The following is a 24301-nucleotide window of genomic DNA, read 5'->3' as shown; positions in this document are numbered from 1 at the left end:
CGATTGAAAGGTGCCAGTATGTTTCAAGGATGTCCTTGCATAAGAATAACTAAAAGTTTACATAAAGGTACAATAATCAATTAGTTCAGCAGAAGAGAAATTATTCACCTGAATTGGCCTTCAGTCGGAGAGGCAAATGTGGGTATCCACTGGAACAAGTCTATATCTTCCCCATTCTTAAATCATCAGTCACTCCTTCACTAGTTTTATAGTTTTAGAGGCACAGCATGAAAACAGGCCCTTCGGCCCACCGATTCCATGCCAACCATCGATTACCCATTTACACTTAAGGGGTTGGAGAAGCTAGATGCGGGAAGATTGTTCCCGATGTTGGGGGAATCCAGAACCAGGGGTCACAGCTTAAGGATAAGGGGGAAGTCTTTTAGGACCGAGATGAGAAAACATTTCTTCACACAGAGAGTGGTAAGTCTGTGGAATTCTCTGCCACAGAAGGTAGTTGAGGCCAGTTCATTGGCTATATTTAAGAGGGAGTTAGATGTGGCCCTTGTGGCTAAAAGGATCAGGGGGTATGGAGAGAAGGCAGGTACAGGTTACTGAGCTGGATGATCAGCCATGAATGGCCTACTCCTGCACCTATTTTCTATGTTTCTATGTTTACACTAGTTATCCCACTTTCGCGTCCACTCCCAGCACACTAGGGCCAATTTGCAGCGGCCAATTAACCTATAAACCGCACGTCTTTGAGATGTGGGAGGAAATTGGAGCACCTGCAGGAAACCCACGCGGTCACCGGGAGAACATGCTGAAGGTTCTCATTAAAAAATGGCTCTGTGCAAAACAAAGTTATGCAGCCAACTGCGACAGCCACATTGCAGGAATCCCTCAGATTCCCTTATGGCATTGGTACACAGTTGCTTCGGGGCTCCAATGGTCTGCCTGGTGAGTGCTGTAGTATAGCCGTGAATCTGCCTGCCACACAGTTTAGCCATGGAAGACACCAAAAGTCAAAGGTGCAGGATTGATCTATCCCGAATCAGCAAGCCTTCGACTAGCTGCACAAGGTCACAGATTTAGAGAGTTAGGGAATGGGGCAAGATAAAGCCATCAGAGCATATGTGAAAAAAATAGAACTAGAGCTGAAGGTGGTAAAGAAGGCAAGCACACACAGAATGGTAATGGAGAGAAAGCCCTCGTTTTGTGACACAGAGGGATCATCTACAGTGTCAATATGAGCAACGCAGCTGCAGCTTGTAATGCTGTCTTCTTGTGAGAATCTTGCAAAACATTAAAAGCTTATTCCTCTACTTCTGGAAAATGATGCCAATTTTTTTACTCCTGCAAAACAGCATTAGTCACTGATTTCTCTAAACCAGCAAGGGGTGACCTTGAAAAATCACTGTCAGGTTGCTCAGTATAAAATTAGTGACGAGAAACATGGAGAGGGCATGTGAATTGGCACAGGAAGGATAGCAGCAGAGAAGGACAGCGGAAGCTAATAAACAACCATGAACAGGATATCACCATCAACAAAGAAATAAAAGACTTTCCTTCCTTCCTTGTGCCTTTCAACTAAACCCTGAGAGCTAATGGCATTAGGCTAAAGAGAGAGACTGGTTAAACATCATTTTGACACTCAGGTACTGTATTTGGGCTTCATGTTGTGTGCTAAATAGACATACGTAGATATTCAGCTTGTCCTTATTAAAACAAAGAGGTGGCTTGATTCCTAAAGGGAGAGAACTGATGATTTTGCATTCCCATCATTATGTGCTGCACAGCAAGCCTTATGTGAATAGTTCCATTGTGTCCATTTCTATTGGCACCTGTGAAATGCCAGGAGATTGATGAAAAATCAGTTTATTCACAAAATGCCGGAGTAACTCAGCAGGTCAGGCAGCATCTTGGGAGAGAAGGAATGGGTGACGTTTCGGGTCGAGACCCTTCTTCAGACTGATGTCAGGGGGGCGGGACAAAGGAAGGATATAGGTGGAGACAGGAAGATAGAGGGAGATCTGGGAAGGAGGAGGGGAAGGGAGGGACAGAGGAACTATCTAAAGTTGGAGAAGTCGATGTTCATACCACTGGGCTGCAAACTGCCCAGGCGAAATATGAGGTGCTGTTCCTCCAATTTCCGGTGGGCCTCACTATGGCACTGGAGGAGGCCCATGACAGAAAGGTCAGACTGGGAGTGGGAGGGGGAGCTGAAGTGCTCGGCCACCGGGAGATCAGTTTGATGAAAAATCAGTAATCTGCAAAGGACCAAAATTATTAACCAACAGGTTTAGAACTTGGTTAGCAATGGCATTGTGGCTAATAATGATGGTGTGGCATTAGTAACATGCCAGCAACTGATCCTGAGCAAAAGCACTGGGAAGTCAGCAGGATGGAAGAGGGATGAATGGAATCAGGCCAAACGTAATTATTGCGGCAGGGGGTATCCTGTCTTGAGTGGGTGTGTGCTGGTGCTCGCCTGGAGCACTCCTCCTTTTGACCCATGTGGGGATCTGCCCCTACTGGGCTTGGTCTCCTTCTCCGGCCACTGAATGCCCACACCAGCAACCTTATGGTGGCGAGCCAGACATCACTGCTCGCACATTGTGACCTCATCAAAGATGGCAGACTGGTCAATGATGTCACTGGAGCCAAGTCTGCTATTTTATTATAAGAAAATAACTGCAGATGCTGGTACAAATCGATTTATTCACAAAATGCTGGAGTAACTCAGCAGGTCAGACAGCATCTCGGGAGAGAAGGAATGGGTGACGTTTCGGGTCGAGAAGGGTCTGAAGAAGGGTCTCGACCCGAAACGTCACCCATTCCTTCTCTCCCGAGATGCTGTCTGACCTGCTGAGTTACTCCAGCATTTTGTGAATAAATCGATCTGCTATTTTATTGATGTCTTAGTGCCAATCATGTCTTTTTATAATGTAGCTGTGGGCAAGGAATTGGCCATTGATTAAATTCAACAAAATCTTCATTGCAAGATACACTTTATAACTCTGAAGTATCCACTCCAGGCATTGAATTTCATCGGATCACTTCTCCAAATAACACCATACACCACAAATGAACGCACACTGTTGAATAAGCCTTCTCAACCCTGTCTCAGTCAGCAGCACTGCAGCTTGTGTCATTGTCTTTTTGATCACCACCTGTTCAGATACCTTGTCTTTGTTCCCTTCCCTCTTCTCAGAAACCATGTTTGATTTCTAAAATGTTCACGTTTCTAATGAAATGTTCACTCTGTTTCTCTTTTCATTGGTACTATCCAACCAACTGAGTATTTCCAGCATTCTCCATTCTCAGTTCAGACCTCATGCACAACTGGTCTCTCATTCTGTTCGGCAACTGGTGCTTCAGTGTAATTACTGTATCTTCACAACTCTAAATACATTGTAATGCCTTTTCTAAATCGGTGTATTCAATTGTATACACTGAACTGTCCAGTTTAAAATGGAGGACTAATAACTCAAATCAGCCACCCTAGTAGTTACTATTTTATATTGCATTTGGTACATTCCTGAATTCCATGAAAACAAATGCACCAATCTCTGTTTTACCTGATTATTAAAATTTTCTAACTTTATACCGGTTTTCATGCCAATTACACACCCTAATTCCCTCTCTAACTCCTTGTAGGCCAGACTGGTCCTATTTCCTTGTGTTGCACTTGAGGCCTTTTTCCATGATTCATCTTCAAAGCTTTCAGCTTTGACACACCTGTTTTCAGTCTCTCTTATGGCATTTTAGCTATGTTGTATTGGGCTGACGTTAGTAAGTCTGTGCCTCTAGTAATATCTGTCTGATGAGTTTCAACCCTTTACAACTCGCCCCACATTGCAATGAAACCCTCACTTAATGCTTCCAACTCAGGCCATTCGGCTATTCACGTAAGCAATTAGCTCTTGCCAAGAACTTAATAGTGTCGATGTCATCTTTGGCAGACTCAATCAACTTCACCCCTGGCTGACTCTTTTGCTTCACCACTTCATTCATCACATCTTCCCCTGATCTGCCTGTCTTTGATTTTGTGAATAGTCCCATTGTTCTGAAATCGCTAGGTCTCTGTCAAAACAATGCTTTTAACTAGGAATATGTGCAGCCCTAAATCCCCCCACAATAGCCTTCATGTGCCCCCACTGCTGCCGCGTATGTGGCCCGCGCAACAGACTCGTGAGCCACAATCGATCTCCACAAGACATGAGACTGCACAACCACGCTATCATCGTCTATGACGGCCCACCACCGGAAAATGCAATGGATTGTCTCCCTCTGGCTCTGCCTTTCCCCAGTAAGGCAAAGGATAAATGATCCTTTCCTCTGGGGCACTTCACCCTGGTCTACTTCTCTCGTCAGCTTTTTGACTTGCTTTGCAGGGATCCTTCTTAAACTTGTGTAGGAAGGAACTGCAGATGCTGATTTATACCGATGATAGACACAGAATGCTGGAGTAACTCAGCGGGTCAGGCAGCATCTCTGAAGAAAAGGAACAGGTGACATTTCGGGTCAGAACTCCTCTGCCTGACCTGCTGAGTTACTCCAGCATTTTGTGTCTATCTTCTTAAAACTGTGAAGGCTTCCACTGGTGCGTCTGTAATTAATACCTTCTGGCTTTGCATTTCCCAGCCAGGATGATGCAAGGCACGCTTCATTTGATGACACGGTGAAATAGATATATTTTCAACCTATATTGGCAGATATTCAAACAGTCTACACTGCAAATCCATGAATCTTGAAGAATGGCCTCATTATGCTCTATCACTTGGTACAGCCTTTGTTTATATCATCCAGGCTCAAAGCAAATCCACTTAAGGTGATATCACATTTACACTCGCTGCTGTGCTGCTTCACTACAGATCGTGGCTCTATGCCTCATGTCTCTCCTTAGGTTTTACTTGGTACCAAAGTCAAATATGCTGCCACAGAGCACAGTCTTACTTACACTACCTCCTCCCATGCAAGTGGTGTCGGATGGGTTGTCATCAAATACCATCTAGTATGCAATCAAGGTATTTTGGACTCATGGGTGGAACTCTCTGTAATTTGCTGCACACTCATTCATGGATATACCTTCACCCACCATTTTAGGTAGTTGCATAGGAACCATTAAACTACCATCTTTTGCAGCCATCTCGCTGAAGCTGCAATCTGTAACCATGGTCTACTAGTGTCTGCTAGCTGGAGATCCTATGGGACACATCACATCACCAATGGGGAGAGACACCATGTATCCCAAAGTGTGAATGATCCAAACCCTCATTGTTGAAAGCTGATCTTTTTAGAAGGAGACACTGTTAATCTAAGTGGCTCAATCCATATGACTCCAATGGTCATGGCACGTAACTACAGCATGCGACTAGTTCCATTTATCTCTCAGAGAGGCTCAACAATTCATTTCCCCAGTAAGGCAAAGGGTTTCTCCTGCATATGCACCCAACATTATGTTCTCCACTTCAATGGAGAATGATGGATGTGTTTCATATACAAGTTTTAATGAGAGAATTATTCACTGCAGATGCGATGCACATATTTGGAGTTTCTTCTTCAGTCAACAAAATGGCCTTAAATGTACAGCCCTGATCAATCTCCTTAGATGTGCAATAGATTCCATCGTCTCATTATCTGACTTCACCGTGCAAGTGGTATCCCAATGGAATTGTTCCACACAGTAGTTCTTAATGCCTAACACAGCTGGACTACTATGGTATCAGACATAAAGATACATACCATGGGTGATGTGCGGTTCTGGACTCTATGCTGCATGAACAATGTGATTGCACTGGGGGGGGGGGGTGCTGAGATCTGCATCATAACCAGGATATTGTCTGTATTAGAGCATTTCAGTTATGGGAAGGACATAGATTGGCTGGGTTTCTTTACCCTGATGCAGATAAGGCTGAGAGAGGACCTGATTAAGATAGGTAAAATTATAAGGGCCACACATGGAATGGACTTGCATTACATTCATGCCAAGGTCTCCAACTTGTTCTCCTCATGTGACCTACCAATTTTCCACCAAACACACTTGTAGCATTCTTGGGTATGAAGATTGAAATGTACCAATATTACTATGCCTGTGGGCTTTCTCCCTGCTTGCACCTTGCAACCATGCTCTACGTGAAAGTGCCTTATCTTTTTAAGTGTCGCCTCCATATTCATATCCAATCTATATTCTTGTTCAACCCTTATGTCCATCGCCTTAAATGATTTCGTCTGAATTCTCTCATCCTCCAGTCCACACAAACAATGCTAGATACAAAACGATCAGTAAATTACACATCTTTGCCAGTTTCTTCAATATTTGCCAACCGTTTATTTTCCCCTTGGTTGCCAGGTTAAAGTGCCTCTTAAAGATTTTCATTATGTCCTTGAAATAATCCTCATCTGCAGTTAATGGTGCTTGTAAACTTACTGATGCTTCTTATGCCCCAGTCCTTCCACTAGCAATGATATTGCCTTACTTTTATTGTGTACCACTTAGTTTCTCTATCCTATGTACTGGACTGGGACATAGCTCCCAGTGAGCCAGACTTTGTACTTTGGACTTTTTCTTTTGTAAATATTGCCAAAATGTGGCGACAGGTGCAAGAATTTCACTGTGCAATGCATATGAGAATATGCAATATGTGCAAAAAGAACCATTAAACCATTAGCTGCATCCTTCATGGTCAGGGACTTTGTTACTTGTTACATTCACAAGGCAAATGGCTAAGTTCACTCATACTCTGGCTTCTTGACATGTTCACTGCATTCTAAGTCAACATCATCATTACTCTTGGATTTTTTCCTGTTTTCTTCAGGGTAGATGATTGGCCTATTCTTCCCCCAAACTGCAACATCGTCGACTCAATGTCCATGCAGTGTCTAGAGACCTTTTTGTCTCGCCACTTGGTTTAATAAACCAACAGAGGTAGAGATATCAATGGGATAAGTAATAGCATAACGATAATGTGCCAAACTCATGCCATATGGTACCCATCATATTAATCATATATTGTTTTTCTGCTGACTGGATAGCATACAACAAAAGCTTTTCACTGCACACGTGACAATAAACTACACAGAAGTCTTGGCATTTCTTAAATGCGCTGCAGTTTGTGGGTGAGGTATCAATGAAGGAATTTTTGTTCTAGATGATGTTGAATTCTGTTGGAGTTGCAAGTGGAGGGTTCTCCTGACTTCTGCTGCCTTTTTGATGCTGAAAAAGGCATTCGCGAGTCAGGAGTTGAGTCATTTGCCTCAGATTATCCAACTTGATCTTGTGCTCATATTATATCTGGGACTGCTTCTAGTCAATGGACTAGAATATAAAAGAAAAACTGACCAGGAGGTCTTTAATTTAATCTTCAGTCTGTTCTGTTGCTGATGTGGGATTGCCACAGATATTTTACAAGACCTTCAGGGCGCCTTCAAAGAGAACAATGAGCAACGTTTCAACATTTCCTGTTGCTATGTTGGAAAATAAGCATCAGGATAACAAGAAACATTTGGCTATGATGCCACACGATTGGCAGGTATCCGGTCACTAATTGCTTTAGCTCAAGCATGAAGCCACTTCAGAATTGGAGGAGAAAATTGGGTGAGTGTGGAAAGAAAATTACAGTGGTAACTAGATTATGCACATACACATTATATTTTTGTCTCATTCGTGACAATGAAATTGTTACCTCCTGAATCCACAAGCCATCTGTTCGAGTTTCCTTTTGTATCTGTGATTTGAAGAATTGCCACGAGATCTCCACTTTGAAGTGTCAGGTCAAGATCTTTACTTCCTGAAATATTACTGGTAACATGGTATATTTTGCTGGGTTTGTATTTTTTCAGAAGAACGTTCAGCTTTTCTTGATTGAGAGGCTGAAAAAAAATCGAAGATTAACTGTAAAAACTGTAAAAATGACAATTTAGCAAAATAATTTCACTCTGGACATTTCACACAACCATAATCTCATATTCGGACATATTTAAAAGCCAGCAAGTTGCAGCAACTCTAGATGATGACGTAATTGTTAAATGAAATTTCTTTGGTCAGAGGGTGGTGAATCTTTGAAATCCATTGCCACAGAAGGCTGTGGAGGCCAGTCAATGGATATTTTTTTAGCTGGTGACTGATAGATTCTTGATTAGTACGGGTGTGAGGGATTATGGGGAGAATGGGGTTCAGAGCGAAAGACAGATCAACTATGCTTGAAAGGCGGAGTAGACTTGATGGGCCGAATGGCCTAATACTGCTCCTACAACTTATGAACTTATGAAATACATAACACTCTGCCACATGGATTTTAGGCACTTTGTAGCTGTTTACTGGACCATGCAGATAGCCACTCCAGAGTTTCGGCAGGATGTTGGCTTCATTAGGAGCCCATTTTGTCAGCAGCCCTCATGAACAAATCGCATGCCGCATGTTTGGAAAGGATGTGATGCTGCTCACCTTCTCACAGCCATTCCCTCATTGCTCTCCTTCAATACAGTAAGTTACAATCCCATTTCCCGCCTCAGTTTTCTAGTTTCCGGTATTTGCACTTCGATTTCGTCAATTACTGTAGCCACTTGCAACAATGTCTCGGCCAATTAAAGGAACATTGACAAAAAGGTCAGCAATGGCATTAGTGTGACTCATCCTTTCAGGAGGTTTCAATAGCTTGCTGCCATAAAGTTGGAATATCATTTCATCTGATCGACATAAATGTACAATAACTAAATGCGAAATGTCAAAATTCCTGCTCATAAAATGATTGCAAAGTCTCTCCAGCCTTAGTTCAGGGCTGAAGGTGCCCTTTCAAATGTGCTTTTTAGTCAATTGTCATGCTTTTTTCATCCTGTATTACATTTTTTTTTCTGTGTATCATATCATATCATATCATATATATACAGCCGGAAACAGGCCTTTTCGGCCCTCCAAGTCCGTGCCGCCCAGCGATCCCCGTACATTAACACTATCCTACACCCACTAGGGACAATTTTTACATTTACCCAGCCAATTAACCTACATATCTGTACGTCTTTGGTAGTCAGCTTCTGGAGAAATGTAAACATAAACCAACTGCATAAAAATTCATATTATCTTTTTAATTGACTTTTACCCCTAGCATACCTGTTCTATGATTTGTTCCATTATTGATTCAAATATCTGGCTGAATTCTTCCAGCTTTACTTTTGACTCCTCCAGTGTTTCTTCTGTTTGTTGTTGCGAGTTGTATTCATGGCTAGGTAGAAACTAAAATACAAAAGTAGTTTCAGAAATTACTCCATAAGCATTATCTAATGATCATGGCTCTTCCCAGGTGAGGAAATAATAGTTCACAAGTTTGACAAGTAGCAATTGCACAATGTTTTACAGAAATGTGCTATTGGTGGTATTTTTTTAAAAATTGTATACATATGTACATATACAGACACAAAGGCTGATATAAACCTCACACACTGGAGGAGAGATTATTCCTTCTGCTTTGATCTTATTTGAATAAGGCTTGACCTGGATCAGATTCAGAACATCCAAGACATGCTTCTTCTTCCCAGTAATGGGTACATGCGAAGCATCACCTTGTTTTTACATTAAATTGAAATGGCTCAATGGTCTCTCCGATTAAACTGAAATGTGTGAGCTTTGTAAATTATTCTGTCCCAGTGTTAATATGTACAATTTAATAACTTTGTATGATTTGCTGTAAGTTGGTTGTAACTTGTCAAAGTAGCTATTTAGTTGAAAATTAAGTTGGCAGAGTAATTTGTAAGATGCGGTACTGACAGAGTAGATAATCGTGACAGACCAGATAGTTTTAATAGATATATAAATCCAATTTTTCTCTTGACAGCTCACCAAATTTAATATTGAGTAGCAGAGCTATACTGATCCCAAAGGTCACAAAATGATGTGCTCTAAATTTAAATGCCAGCCAGCACCTACATGAATATGTGGCTGAGATATTGAAGGACTGATCCCATCTATATAACTACCATGTAACAATTAGTAATTGATGTCAATATTCTTTCCCACACATTAACAGCCTTTCTTTTTCATCAATGTGGTTTTTTGGGGGAACTGGTTGCTCTGGTAAACTCGAGTGGGGAATAACTGGATATAAAAAAGCCTCCTCCTTCTGCGTTGGTGGCTTACTCAAGTTGGCCTTCTCCACGCTGTGTACTTTTCTTTGCTGCCAAGAAAACTGGAGACATATGGTCATTCAGTAACACAGAATCGAGACAGGCCCTTTGGCCCAACTGGTGCATGCCAACCAAAATGCCCAATGTAAGCTAGTCCCATTTGCCTGTATTTGCCATGTTCCTCCAAACTTTCCTATCTGTGTCTGTCCAAATGTCTATTAAATGCTATTATTGTTCTGTCTCAACAACTTCCTCTGGCAGCTAATTTCCTATAACTACTACCTTCTGTATGAGAAAGTTCCCCCTCAGGTATCTAATAAATCTTTCTTATTTCACTTAAATCTATACCATGTAGTTTTTGATGACCCTACCCTGGTAAAAAAAGACACTGTGTATTCACCCTTTCTATTTCACTCATGATTTTATGCACCTCTATAATATCACCCCTGTGCTCTAAAGAATGAAGTCCTAATCTGCCCACCTCTCCCTGTATCTCAGGCCCTCAAGGCCTGGAAACACCCATGTAAGTCCTCTCCGTACACTTCAATTTAGTTTAGTTTAGAGATACAGCTCGGAAGCAGGCCCTTCGGCCCACCGAGTTCGCACCGACCAACGATCCCTGCACATTAACACTATCTTACACTAGGGACAATCTACATTTAATCTACAAATCTGTACGTCTTTGGAGTGTGGGAGCAAACTGAAGTTCTCAGAGAAAACCCATGCAGGTCACGGAGAGAACGTACAAACTTTGTACAGACAAGCACCTTTAGCCAGGATCGAACCCGAGTGTCTGGGGCTGTAAGCGCTGCAAGGCAGCAACTCTACCGCTGCGCCAGCGTGCCGCACCTTACAATACAATATATCTTTATTGTCATTGTACCCAATTGGACCTTTCCTCTAGCAGGGTGACCAAAACTGAACACAATACTCTAAGTGTGGCCTCTCTAGCAATTTGTACAACTGTAACATAACGTAACAACTTTTATACTCATAACCCTGATTGATGAAGGCCAATGTGCCATTAACTTTCTTCACCACCCTATTTCATACCCTTCATGGGCCCACTGTACAATCATACAAACATAGAAACATAGAAAATAGGTGCACAAAGAGGCCATTTTTGGCCCTTCGAGCCAGCACCGCCATTCATTGTGATCATGGCTGATCATCTACAATCAGTAACCTGTGCCTGCCTTCTCCCCATATCCCTTGATTCCACTAGCCCCTAGAGCTCTATCTAACTCTCTTTTAAATTCATCCAGTGAAATGGCTTCCACTGCCTTCTGTGGCAGACAATTCCACAAATTCACAACTCTCTGGGTGAAGAAGTTTCTTCTCACCTCTATTTTAAATGGCCTCCTCTTTATACTTAGGCTGTGTCCCCTGGTTCTCCTAATAATGTAATCATTTTTTTTCTTAGCTCAATCCATATAGCCTCACTGATTGATCCTTCATTAATGTCACCTTGGACTTCTTCCATGATTTTCTCCTTAATCAATAAAGCAATTCCCGCTCCTCTTTTACCCCTGCCTCTATCTTGCCTATAGCACCTGTTCCTTGGATTCTTAAGATGCCAGACCTGCCCCTCCCTTAGCCTGGTTTCTGTAAATGGCTATAACATACTAGTCGAACGTACCTATTTATGCCCTGGGTTCATCCGCCATATCTGGCAGGTCTCAAGTATTAAAATCAATGCAATTTCATCCAACTGTCTTTCCCTGTTCCCTGCCATGCTCTTACCAAACTGGTATTGGCTTCTGTACTAACTTCTAGCCTCCCACCTGCCTCACTATTACATTGAATCCTGTCCACATGCCAACCTAATTCAAAACTTCCTGAGTAGCACTAGTAAACCTGCCTGCCAGAATGTTAGTCAACCACCACCAGATCGTGTGAAACCATCCCTCTTGTTCAGGTCACTGAAGAATGTTCAAAGATTCTGCATCACTACTCCCTGTACCAACTCTTCAGCCATGCATTCATCTATCCCATCTTCCTATTCCTACCCTCACTAGCACGTTGCACCTGGAGTAATCTGAAGATCACCACCGTTGATGTTTTGCTTTCTAACCTTTAGTCTAACACCCTATATTAACTGCCAGACCTCCCTTTTCCTACCCGTGTCAGTTGTGCCAATGTGCACAGCAACCTCCGGCTGCTCACCCTCCCATTGAGAATGTTCTGCAGCTGCTCCGTGACATCCTGACCCCTGGCACCAGCGAGGCAACACACCATCCTGGTGTCTCGTTTGCTGCCACAGGATCTCCTTCTGGTCCCCCTAACTAAGTGTCTCTTACCACTATAACTCTGTCTGATTTCACCCTACCCCTCGGTGCCTCAGGGCCAGGCCTGGTTCCACAGACCTGACTGCTGCTCTCCTTGGAGCAATCGTCTCCCAAGTCGCAACTCTAGTTCCTTCACGCAGTTAGTATCTCAGCTGCATGCACTTCCCACAGGTGTAGCCTTCAGGGGTATGGTAAGTCCCCCTGACCTCACACATCCCTTAGGAGGAGTTAACCAGTGCCCTAATCGCCAAGTCTACTGCACTAAGATAAAGGAAGAGTTGCATAATAAAATACCTCATCTTGCCCATACCCTCCAGTCAGCCTCCTCACTGAAATCCCATGAGTAAAATTTATCCTCGACACCTACCCTCAAACACAGCATTTGCACCACAATATTTGCGGACTCGGTGGGCCGAATGTCCTGTTTCCGAGCTGTGTCTCTAAACTTAACTAAACTAAACTGAAAAATGTACAGAGAGTGTTACATAGTCAAGTCAAGTCAAGTCAATTTTATTTGTATAGCACATTTAAAAACAACCCACGTTGACCAAAGTGCTGTACATCTGATTAGGTACTAAGGAAAAAAATGAAACATACAGTAGCACGCAAACAGTTCACAGCGCCTCCTCAATGAGCCTCAAACGCTAGGGAGTAGAAATAGGTTTTGAGCCTATAGGTGTTTCCAGGCCTTGAGGGCCAGAGATACAGGGAGAGCAGCATTAGCCTCGGCCAAAAAGGCCGCTCCCAGTAGACCACTCCCTCAGCGCCTGCCTTCCTTTTCTACCACCTATAAGAGCCGTCACTCTGGGACACTCATGTCTGCTTATTAAATCTGCTGCGCTGCTCCTCCTCTGAGTTTCTCACTCAACAGTGAAACTACTTGCCTTATAGTTTGTGATCAAACACCTTGCACTGCAAAGTGCTCATTTCAGCTATGCGCTGCATTGGTATTATACTGCACCATTTTCACTAAGGATTTAGTCTCACTTAGACAGGAACATGGACAGGTAAATGGATAGGGCAGGTTTGGAGGATATGGACCAAATGCTGGCAGGTGAGACTAGTGTAGCTGGGACATGTCGGCCGGTGTGGGCAAGTTGGGTGAAGGGCCTGTTTCTACACTGTATTAATCTATGACTCTATGACTTAATGCATGGTTCCATGGCCTATATTTACTTTTCCCATCTATGGGAGAGACCCATGTCTTCAGAATCTTCCTCGACACAATGTTCTACAGTGTACCGCAGGAAGGTCAGGCAACCAAGCGACCATTCTGGTCTCTTGAATCCAGCTTAATTAGTAGGACAACATTTCAAGGGCCATTGGTGCAGTTATTTCCCTGAGCAAGTGGGTAACATTAGGGTGCTTGTGGTAGGTGATCAGAACATTTTCTACCATCTGTCAGATTAGAATAGTTCTAAACTGCACCAGGAACTGATATTTTACACACAACATAGTTGAATCTGAAACAAGCTTCTGGAAAAGAAAATAATGTTACCCAATTCTCTATTCAATTCCTCCAATGCATGTAATAATTCAAAATATAGATTATTACCTCATGCAGATGCTGATTGATTAATTCAAGGACGTTGTTGGCCAAGTCACGATAAACGTTGATAATTGCTTGTAGAATTTGTTCTTGTAGTTGTAGTACAATTCTGTTAAATCTAGGCAACTCAGTGAGTAATAAAGAATGCAACATTTCGTATGTCTTCACAGCAGTCTTCTCATCATAAGATGCATCACCTTCTTGCTTTATCTTCTCCTGTATTTTTTCACAGTCCAGCATTTTATCTTTATGTTTTCGAACCAGCTGTTGTGGACCACTGAACAAACTTGCGAGTACACAGAGTGGTTCATAAATGATGGATTCCAATCTTCTCTTCTGTTTTGAACAAAAATATTCCCATATGTAGTCATTCATATTAATGAGCATACCTAGAGCTAGAGGGTGCACATTTAGGGGTGAGGTTCACAAGGGATCTGAGCAAGACACTTTTCAACAAGATTGTGGTTGGAATCTCAAATGCACCAGGTGATGGATTATGACGGATTTAGAAGGATGAGAGGAGATCTTATCGAAACGTATAAGATTATTAAGGGGTTGGACACATTAGAGGCAGGAAACATGTTCCCAATGTTGGGGGAGTCCAGAACAAGGGGCCACAGTTTAAGAATAAGGGGTAGGCCATTTAGAACTGAGATGAGGAAAAACTTTTTCAGTCAGAGAGTTGTGAATCTGTGGAATTCTCTGCCTCAGAAGACAGTGGAGGCCAATTCTCTGAATGCATTCAAGAGAGAGCTAGATAGAGCTCTTAAGGATAGCGGAGTCAGGGGGTATGGGGAGAAGGCAGGAACGGGGTACTGATTGAGAATGATCAGCCATGATCACATTGAATGGCGGTGCTGGCTCGAAGGGCTGAATGGCCTCCTCCTGCACCTATTGTCTATTGTCTATTGACAGTGGGGATTCTCTCAACATTTAAGAAGTACCTCGGCAAACACTCCAATTACCATCACACAAGGCAATGGATCGTCTGCTGAAGAATGGGATTACTATAGTTAGATACCTGATGGTTGGCATGAAAATGGTGGGTGAAGGGCCTTTTTCCATAACTTTATAAGAACGTAACAAATAACAATCGGAAATAGGTCATTTGGTCCCTTGACCTTGCACCACCCTTCTATAAGATAATTACTAATCTACCTCCATTGCACTTCCCTGCATTATTTCCATAAACATTATTCCCAGAAGTATACAGGAATCTATTGATTTATTTCGTGAAAATACCAGCAGGTTCAGCATCTATGGTCCTCTAGAGTACAGAATTCCAGATTTACAATCTTTTGCTGAAAATGTCTCTTCTTCAAATAAGGTTGACCTTTATTTTTGAAACTGTGATCCATTATGTTGACTTTCAGCCTGGGGAAGCCTATTCACAGAATCGACCTTACTTATTTTAAATATTTCAGTAAAATGCAGAGTCCGTGCTGACCAGCAGCCATCTCGTACATTAGCACTATCCGACACACTAGGGACAATTTACAATTTTACCGAAAACAATTAACTTACAAACCTATACGTCTTTGAAGTGTGTGAGGAAACCGGAGCACCTGGAGAAACCCCACACGATCACAGGGAGAACGTAAAAACTCTGTACTGACAGCACCCGTAGTCAGGATCGAACTTGGGTCTCCGGTGCTGTAAAGCAACAACTCTACCGCTGCACCACTGTGCCACCCCAAAAGATTATTGAAACTCTATAAACACTACTGAATAAAAAGCCAATGTGTTCAGTCTATTAATTGTATGCTTTTACTTACAAATTCAGGAATTACTTGTTGACACAGTTTCTCGATAAAGCCTTGATAGCAGGCTGCAACATGTTCATCCACCAAATCAGAAAAGTCTTGGCATGGGTTTAACTGTTGAAAATGCTGTTTCAAAATAAAAAATTAACTGATTAAAAAATGAATAGGGTTAATGTCTTGGTTGATTATAACTCCTCAATATTGACTCCAACTGCCTTAGTGCCAGGGGCCTAAATGGAGCAGAATTTGATAAGTACATCCAGTAGTTTATTGAAACAATATATAAATAGCCCAACTAGGAAAGGAGTCATACGAACTTTATATTAAGGAATGAATCTGGCCAAGTGATTAAAATTTCAGTCGGGGAGCATTTTAGGAATTGTGACCATAATTCCATAGGTTTCGATGATAGTTGAGCAGAGAGCATCAATGCCATTCCATAACCAGTGGTGAACAGCAAGCTGCACAATGCAGCATTTGTCAGCAATGATCCAGGTGCTAAAAGGTTCCGAATGACAGTGACTGATACCACCACATGTGGAGCAGTCCAGGTACAAGCAGGTGACTGCATCTGTGCCTGCAGAAAGTGACAGATTTTGGTCTCTAATTACTAGGAGATATTTAACTTCTGCATGCATGGTATTTCAGGTAGTTAGAGATAGCAGGGGCACCTGCTGGAAATCTCTCGAGTGCTGACCATCCCAGACGACCCCATCCTCCTCTCACCTTTCCCTGGCAGTTGGCCTTGATCCTACTTGTACTTTTGGTTAAAAATTAACATTGAACTATGCAATCATCCAAATTTACTCCAAAATTTCTAACTGCAGATTCCAATATGCTGAATGCAACGATCTCTCCTCCAACTCAGTCTATGATACATCTCTATGTAATCCCTTTAATTCTGAGGGTGCAGAGCTTGGCCCAGCATTCATATCATTTTCTATTGTTTGGTCCACATTGGATACTAGTTTAGTTTAGTTTAGTTTATTGACATGAATATCTGTAAATCAATTTCACAGGGAAGACACCAAATGAGCATTGCACATGTGTTAACATCACCCGCACATACTTCAAGAATAAGTGTACTATCAAAAGCTGCATTATACTCTTTGTAAAATATATGTTTGCAAACATGTTCATGCTTGATGTGCAGGAAGGAATTTCAGATTTACACTGAAGATAGACACAAAATGCTGGAGTCGTGGGTCAGGCAGCATCTCTGGAGAAAAGGAATAGGTGACTTTTCAGGTCAAGACCCTTCTTCAGACTGAGAGTCAGGGGAAAGGGAAACTAGAGATATGAAAAGATACAAAGAACAAATAAATGAAAGGTATGAAAAGAACAAATCAAAACCTGGCAGATGATCAAGGAAAGGTGGAGCCCACAATGATCTGCTATGTTAACAATCAAATAAAGTCTGGATACAATCACGAAGAACTTGATGGCTAAAATCATAGTGGAAACTATCAATGCCACTTTTAAGAACATAAATGAATATACATTAGTGAAAAATATTAAAAAGAAGTATTTAAATGTGGTAGATCTGACTTGTTTTTATTCCTTCTTAGTTGTAAAACTCTGAAGCCTAAACTGAGGATTATGCCATGTAGCATACACAGGACTGGAAGGTTTGTACGTAGATGCCTGTGGTGCCTGCTTCTGTACACCACGATAACCGTTAAAAAACCCACTTCTAAATATATCTTGTAAATTGCCCTATCACACCACCACTACATCTAAAATGCGGGAAAAAGAGTGAAACATTAAGAACAGAATTATTTTTCTCATTATGGAACCAATTCTAGAACAATGGAATCCAATACTGAACATTTGTTTTGCATTAGTTGAATTGAAACAGTATACGTTAGTTGAGAATGCTTTCTCTGAACATCATGTAAAAATACCAGCTTCTGAACTTATAATGTTGATAACATAGAGTAAATGAAAGCATAGCAGTTAGTTATCTCATGATCCAACAAACAATTTTTATTTAATAAATTCTTTATGATGAAACTGTTATTTCTAGATAAATGCTACATTCCATATTCGTAAAGAAAATCATATCAAGGGACAAAATACTTTAGGCTGTGAATTTACTTTCTGATATACTAGTGTGTGGACCGCTAATATGTGTGATGAATGAACCCATTTATTCTAAATGGGCTAAGACTCATCTGCCCACTTGCTAAGCTTCATTAGTATCTAACATTACAGTAAGAAAATGAAACTAACATGTTACCAGCCCAACTAGACATAAACGTTGGAAAAGAGTGGCCTGAATAGATATATTTAAATTAATTTATTCACAAAATATTTGATTCTAAAGTAGCAAGAAAAAATATTTGAACATTGAATCTCATTAGGATTTGCACTGTAAATTATTTTAAAGACTAGATCAAGTATAAAATCGGCACTCATTTTCATCTCAAAACATTCAAAGCTCATACGTTATAATTGAAATAAGAGAAAAACAATAATGTGGAAAAGGGAAAGGTACTTATATGTTTAATCTGAAAGATGGAGTAGATCTAAATGGAAATGAAGCAATATATATGATTAGATATATATAGTCAGTTGTTCTTCTCCAATCAAGCATTTTATTTTAGATGCTTGTCTTGTGTTACTATTTTGATCTTTGGCGTTCTCCTTTTTGGTTGATTTCTCTGCGGTTGCACTCAGTGGGCTTGAAGAAAACAAATCCACCACTAAAAGATGAAACTACCTTGTTTGGCATGTTAAGATGTGATATATTGGTGACAAAGAAAATTGTTTCCGAACTCAAGTAGGACCAAAAGAGAAAACGTGGAAAGAGAAGCAAAGTCCAATAAGTCCATCAGTTTCAGACAAAGGTTTGACTGCAGCATCTAACTCTCAAACTCAGTCAAGGGAGAAATATTGCACAATACAGTTACATATCTTTGCTGCAAACAACATAAATGATAAATATAAACAGAAGTCTACCCTGACTAGTGCAATGGGAGCATCTGTATATATTTTAGTGAGTTACCTGCTGACCCCAGAGAACCCAGTAATAAAAAAATACTTTAACCCAAAGCTAAATGGGATCATGCAAAGGTTTAAGTTTGATTTACAGTTGATAACCTAACTAAACATTGGCTGAAGAAGGGTCTTGACCCAAAATGTCGCCTATCCATGTTCCCTCGAGATGCTACCTGACCCATTGAGTTATGTTTGGAGACACATTTCCAAGAAGATTTAACTCCCGCGCATGCGCACGTGCATGCGTGGACTTTATTAAGTCGTTCAATCAATCAAACATTACATGGATATTATATATCATAACATCCCCCCTTTTTCCAAAAGAGAAAAACTGTCAGATGTACAATGTTGTAAAAAAAAACTTTTTTTTTAAGTAAACGTACCTTAAACATTGATTCTCTAACAATTTTGAAAAAATATTTCTTTACTGTGCAATGTGACTACACTTATCTATTACCATGACATTTATGAACTCCATTACCATGAACTTGTCATTTCTAAAAGACATGCATCATCAAACATGACAACTGACAATGACAAAATCAATGTGTCACAAAGTCTCTGAGATACTTTGGCGGTCTCACTGTACGACCTGAACGGGTTTTCATTGTTTTGTTCATGTCAATGTCATTGTTTTTTGTCAGCTTGTTTTGGAGCTGTTTTCTCTTCAGTAGTTTTGATCATGTCAAATGTCCTTGTTTTTTGTCAGCTTGCTTTGTAGCTGTTTTCTCTTCAGTAGGCGCTGGCTGTTGTTTAAACGCCTGTGTCGCGTTGGTTGTGGTCGGTGTTGTGGACGCGCTCTGGTCATTAATGGTCTGGCCGTGCTTCGTGTGTTGGCGTGCGACTAGCTCGTCTGGTGGATTTTCACAGGTCTTGCGGAGATGTAGGCGATTGCGACGGTAGCTGCCGGAAGGGGTCTGAACCACGTATGAACGCTCATCAAGCCGGCGAGAAACAATGGCTTTCTCCCAAATCTTCTTTCCTTGAACGAGGGGTTGCATTCGCACAGCATCCCCTTCGAGAAGTGGGGAAAGGTCTTTAGCTGACCTATACTACTCTGGGTTCGAGTAGGCTTGCTGTCGTAGGCAGCAGTGTACCCATGCGACGATTCATGAGGCGCTGAGCGGGACTTGTGCTCAGCCCTTGCGAAAGTGTATTACGATGATCCAACATCGTAGGGGCCGGATCGCGATTTGTTGCTCTCCGTCATGATTCGCTTCGCTGTTTTGCCAGCTGATTCTGCTTTCCATTTCGTTTTGCTATTACCGGGACTGCTGCACAAGTGCTCAAAATCCCATTCTCTCACGAATTGGCGAAATGCGATCGATGTGAACTGTAGTCCATTATCGCTCACAGCTTGTGACGGGCTGCTGTATCTCACGAAATGAGCTTTCAACTTGCGAATTACGGTTGGACTGCTCGTGTCTCTCAGCCGGTCTACTTCAAAAAAGTTGCTACAGTAGTCGACAGTGACGATATAATCTTTCCTGTCCCATTAGAAGAGATCTGTACCGACTTTCTCCCATGGCCTAGTCGTTAGCTCATGGCTCATAAGCGACTCTTTTTGCTGGCTGGCTTCATAGGTGCGGCACACATCACATGTGGCGATATACTGCTTGATGTCGCTACTCATGCCAGGCCAGAATAGGCATTCACGTGCTCGTCGTAGGCAGCCCTCGATACCCAGATGTGAAGAGTGTATCTTTTCTTTCATGTCTCTGCGTAAGCGTATCGGTATAATCACGCGCTCGCCCTTGAAGATCAAAACATCTTGTACTGCGAGCTCATCCCTATAACTGTAATAAGGCGTGAGCTGCGCTGGTAGCGTATCTCGTTTGCTAGGCCAACCACTGATGATGACATGTTTCAGCAACTGTCGCGTGTCTTCTTTCGCTGTTTCATCACGAATTTGCTCGAGGCGCTCATCGCGAAAAAGCAAGTGCGATACCATGTTGACCTCCTCGAATGCTTGCTCTCTGCTCGGAGTTCCGCTAGCTGCACGCGACAGTGTATCTGCAAGATACACGAGCTTCCCCTGACAGCAGCTGATGTCAAAACCATAGCTCTGTAGGCAAAGTAGCATTCCTTGGAGACGCTACGGTGCTTTCACTAACGGCTTATTCGCTATCATCTCAAGCGGTTTGTGATCACTGAGCACGCTGGTGAAGCGACCAAATGTGTATTGATGAAAATGCTCCATTGCGAATACCACAGCGAGCATCTCCTTCTCCATCGAAGCATATCGCGATTTGGTGTCGATTATTGCTTTTCTCGCATACGCGATGGGACATCCCTTTTGGAGCAAGGCTGCCACCAGTCCTTTGTTGCTCGCATCACACTGAATCGTCAGCTCCTCCTTGGGATTGTAGTGCGCTAAGATCAGTCCTTCAGACATCATCTGTCTGATCTTGGACATTGCATTGTCCTGCTCAGCAGACCACTCCCACGCCATGTCTGGTCTCGCCAGCTGTCTGATGGGCTCTAGGGTTTCAGACAGGCTGGGTAGAAAACAGCTCAGGTTGTTGACAAATCCAAGTAGCCTCTGCACACCCTGTACATCTGAGGGTGCTGGTATGTTGACAACATCGGCGACCTTTTTGGGGTCGGGTTGCAGCCCTGTGCGAGTGACCACATGTCCTAAGAAGGAAATCCCGGTTGCTCTGAAGATGGACTTGTCTCTGTTGAGTTTGATGTGTTGCTATACGCATCGCTGAAGCAACTGCTCGAGCTTCGAGTCGTGGTCGATGATCGCGTCTTCCCTCGCCTCTCCTTTGCCATAGATGAGGATGTTGTCTGCGAAGCAGATCACTCCAGGTAACCATTCGAGTGCTTGATGTAATCTTCGCTGAAAGATTTCAGAGACACGCTTAAACCAAATGGCAGTCAGCGCCACCGATAACAACCGAAACGCGTGTTGAACAAGGCGTTTGCCTGTCTAGCGATTGACGGGGTTGGTGGGAGGCGGTCCGATAGCGTGCTGTGGAGTGCGACCGGTAGCTAGCTGCCTAGGCTGCTGGTCGCTCGTCCACTCGTCCCTAGCACTCGTCGAAAGAAAGAAATTCCCCTGATTCAGGGGAAGACTTGTCGTGTTAAGATGGCAAGGCAGGATATGTTTGGGAGATATGAAGCAGTTTTCAACACTGAACTGGGCTCAATGAAGGGCACCCAATCTAAAATTCTAAATGATCTGGACTCATGACCATGGTTCTTCAAGCTAAGATAATGCCTCAAGCAATGAAAGCTAAATTCTAGACAGAGATTAACAAGAGAGAAAATAAATGAACCTATCAAATTCTCTAAACGGTCAGCATCTACTGTGCCAATATTGAAGCATGATGGATTCATCAGGGTTAGTGGACATTATAAACTGAGTGTTAATTGAATCTTGTTCCTAGAGCAGGCTCTTATTCCAAGAATAAAAGAGTTATTTGCAGTTTTATCTGAGGGAGGTCCGTTTTTTTTTAACTGAATAGGAGTTAGGCACAACAATGGATTGTTTTGAAGGATTAGTCTAAGAAGTTTTTGACAGTGGATACACCCAAAAACTAGTTAACAAAAAAACAACTATCCTTCAAAGATTTTTCTGCATCTGTTATCCTCTGGAGAAGCAAGAGGAGTTGCAAGGGGGCATTCTGAGGGTCGATGTACCCTTGATTGATATTCTGTGTTCAGGGAGACTGAAAAGATTCCTGTAGAATCTGAAAGATGTTTTGAGCAGACTAGAAAAGGCAGGTCTATGTTCAAAGATAACTAGGTGTTTTTTCTTTTCAAATGAAGTCCAATACTTGAGATGCTGTGGATACTTCAAGAGAAGCTAAAAGCCATTACCAATGTTTCTGCCCCAAATAATGCACCTGAACTGACAGCATGACCAGAGATGTTGAATTACCATATTAAAGGCTTGTCAAATCTAATAATGCCCTTTGCTCCGCTGACAGGAATTACTGAAAAAAGATGTGAAGCGGAGATTGGACTGAAGTTCAAGAACAGGATTTCGTGTATTCCCAAAAAATGATGTGCTATCTCATGACTCAACAGGCAGAGAGTTCATCTTGCGATGCTTCACCGCGTGAGATTGGTGCTGTATTGTCCCATTGATGGAAGATAGTTCTGAAAAACCAAAAGGTTTATGTCCAGAGAGCTGATTTCAGCAGAGAGAAAGTAGTCTAATCTGGACAAGGCAGTAGGCATCGTGCTTGGAGTCCCACAATTCCATCAGTGTACTTTTGGAGGGGGCAAAGATTTAATAGGAACGTGAGAGGTAACGTTTTCACACATTGGTTTTCCTCATTGGTTTTGAAACTGGCTTTGAGAACATATGAAGAAACTATGGCAATATCTGTGAAATGCAGATGATCTAAATCTAGTGTAGAAGATGACTACTGATAAAGGAATACAGATCCAAGTGTTGATGATGGATCAACGAGTGTGTGGGTATTACATGAATCAGCGAGAAACAGCAGATCCTGTACTGCCTCAAGTGGATTCACGTGTTCTACTGGAGAAAGGAGATCACAGACTATTTGAAAGCTTTTGTAAAATGATATTGAATGAGCCTTTTGGGGAGAAGGTAGGAATGCATCATGTGGTAATGTATATCATTGAATGTGTATAGTTCATGGTTATTCTCCTCCAAGCCAGCAGGAGTCAGTGCTTTTCGGGACTTATCTTGTGTCACTGTTTTGTTCTTTGGCAGACATTATATTGGTTGATTCTACAAGGCCTGTCTTCTGGGCATGTACACTCAGTAGACTTGAAGAAAATAAACAAACTTCCTAAAGGATGAAATGCGTCTTTTTTAATGTTAACATATAATATCGAACAAAGACATAAGAAAGTAATCGGAAAAAAATATATGTAAGGAGCAAAAGTAAAAGGCAAAGCAGTTGAAAACAAACTTGAAAAATATCAAATAAGGACAAGAAGAGAATCAAAAAAGAAAACAAATTGTTTTGTTACCTCCACATTTGTTAAGTAATTTTGTGCATTTTTCTTCAGTGTTGTAACATCCTTTCCTATTATATTGAAAAGCTTTACCATATCATCGTAATCTTTGTCTTTGGTCTACCAATAAATAAAAAATAAATTGTAAAAAATATATATTGATGGTTTCTCGTTACATTTTTTTCCATTTTGTGTTGTCGAAGAACCACAAAATCAGTTTAATTTGTCAATCTACTTCAACAGGACATAATTGCCTACTCCCTTGACTGCCAACATTTCATTAATACATTAAATTATTATGTTCATATGATAAGGAGCTTGTTCTTTAATCCCACTGCTGGGTCAGAATGGGAGCACTTGCCACCATCCATATTGATGACATTTCATTGAAGGACGATCACTCATCAGATGCAAGGGTGGGGGAAGCCGCACCGAGAGTTGTGAATCTGTGGAATTCTCTGCCACAGAAGGCAGTGGAGGCCAATTCATTGGATGTTTTCAAGAGAGAGTTAGATATAGCTCTAAGGGCTAATGGAATCAAGGGATAGGGGAGAAAGCAGGAAAGAGGTACTGATTATGAATGATCAGCCATGATCATAATTGAAGGGCCGAATGGTCTACTCCTGCCCCTATTTTCTATGTTTTTAATGGGTTTGTAACCATGGGGGTATGAAAGCATCAAACGGACTCCACAT

At 41.9% G+C, this 24301-nt stretch overlaps 1 protein-coding gene across 3 annotated transcripts in view; it reads right to left on the bottom strand.

The window, feature by feature from the left end:
• arhgef37 (Rho guanine nucleotide exchange factor (GEF) 37) overlaps positions 1-24301 on the bottom strand; it is a 77757-nt gene that overhangs the window by 8183 nt on the left and 45273 nt on the right. For 2 of the 3 annotated variants that reach the window (XM_078411565.1, XM_078411566.1), the window contains exons 7-11: positions 23622-23726; positions 15675-15788; positions 13906-14235; positions 9053-9175; positions 7629-7815 (exon numbers count right to left, since the gene is read on the bottom strand). In XM_078411565.1, coding sequence (XP_078267691.1) covers positions 7629-7815; positions 9053-9175; positions 13906-14235; positions 15675-15788; positions 23622-23726 — 859 coding nt within the window. The remainder of the gene's footprint in view (positions 1-7628; positions 7816-9052; positions 9176-13905; positions 14236-15674; positions 15789-23621; positions 23727-24301) is intronic. The other variant, XM_078411567.1, reaches the window with a different exon arrangement.

The sequence above is a fragment of the Rhinoraja longicauda genome, chromosome 14 (assembly GCF_053455715.1).
Source record: "Rhinoraja longicauda isolate Sanriku21f chromosome 14, sRhiLon1.1, whole genome shotgun sequence".
NCBI lineage: Eukaryota > Metazoa > Chordata > Chondrichthyes > Rajiformes > Arhynchobatidae > Rhinoraja > Rhinoraja longicauda.
This window is presented reverse-complemented; position numbering and strand designations above follow the sequence as displayed.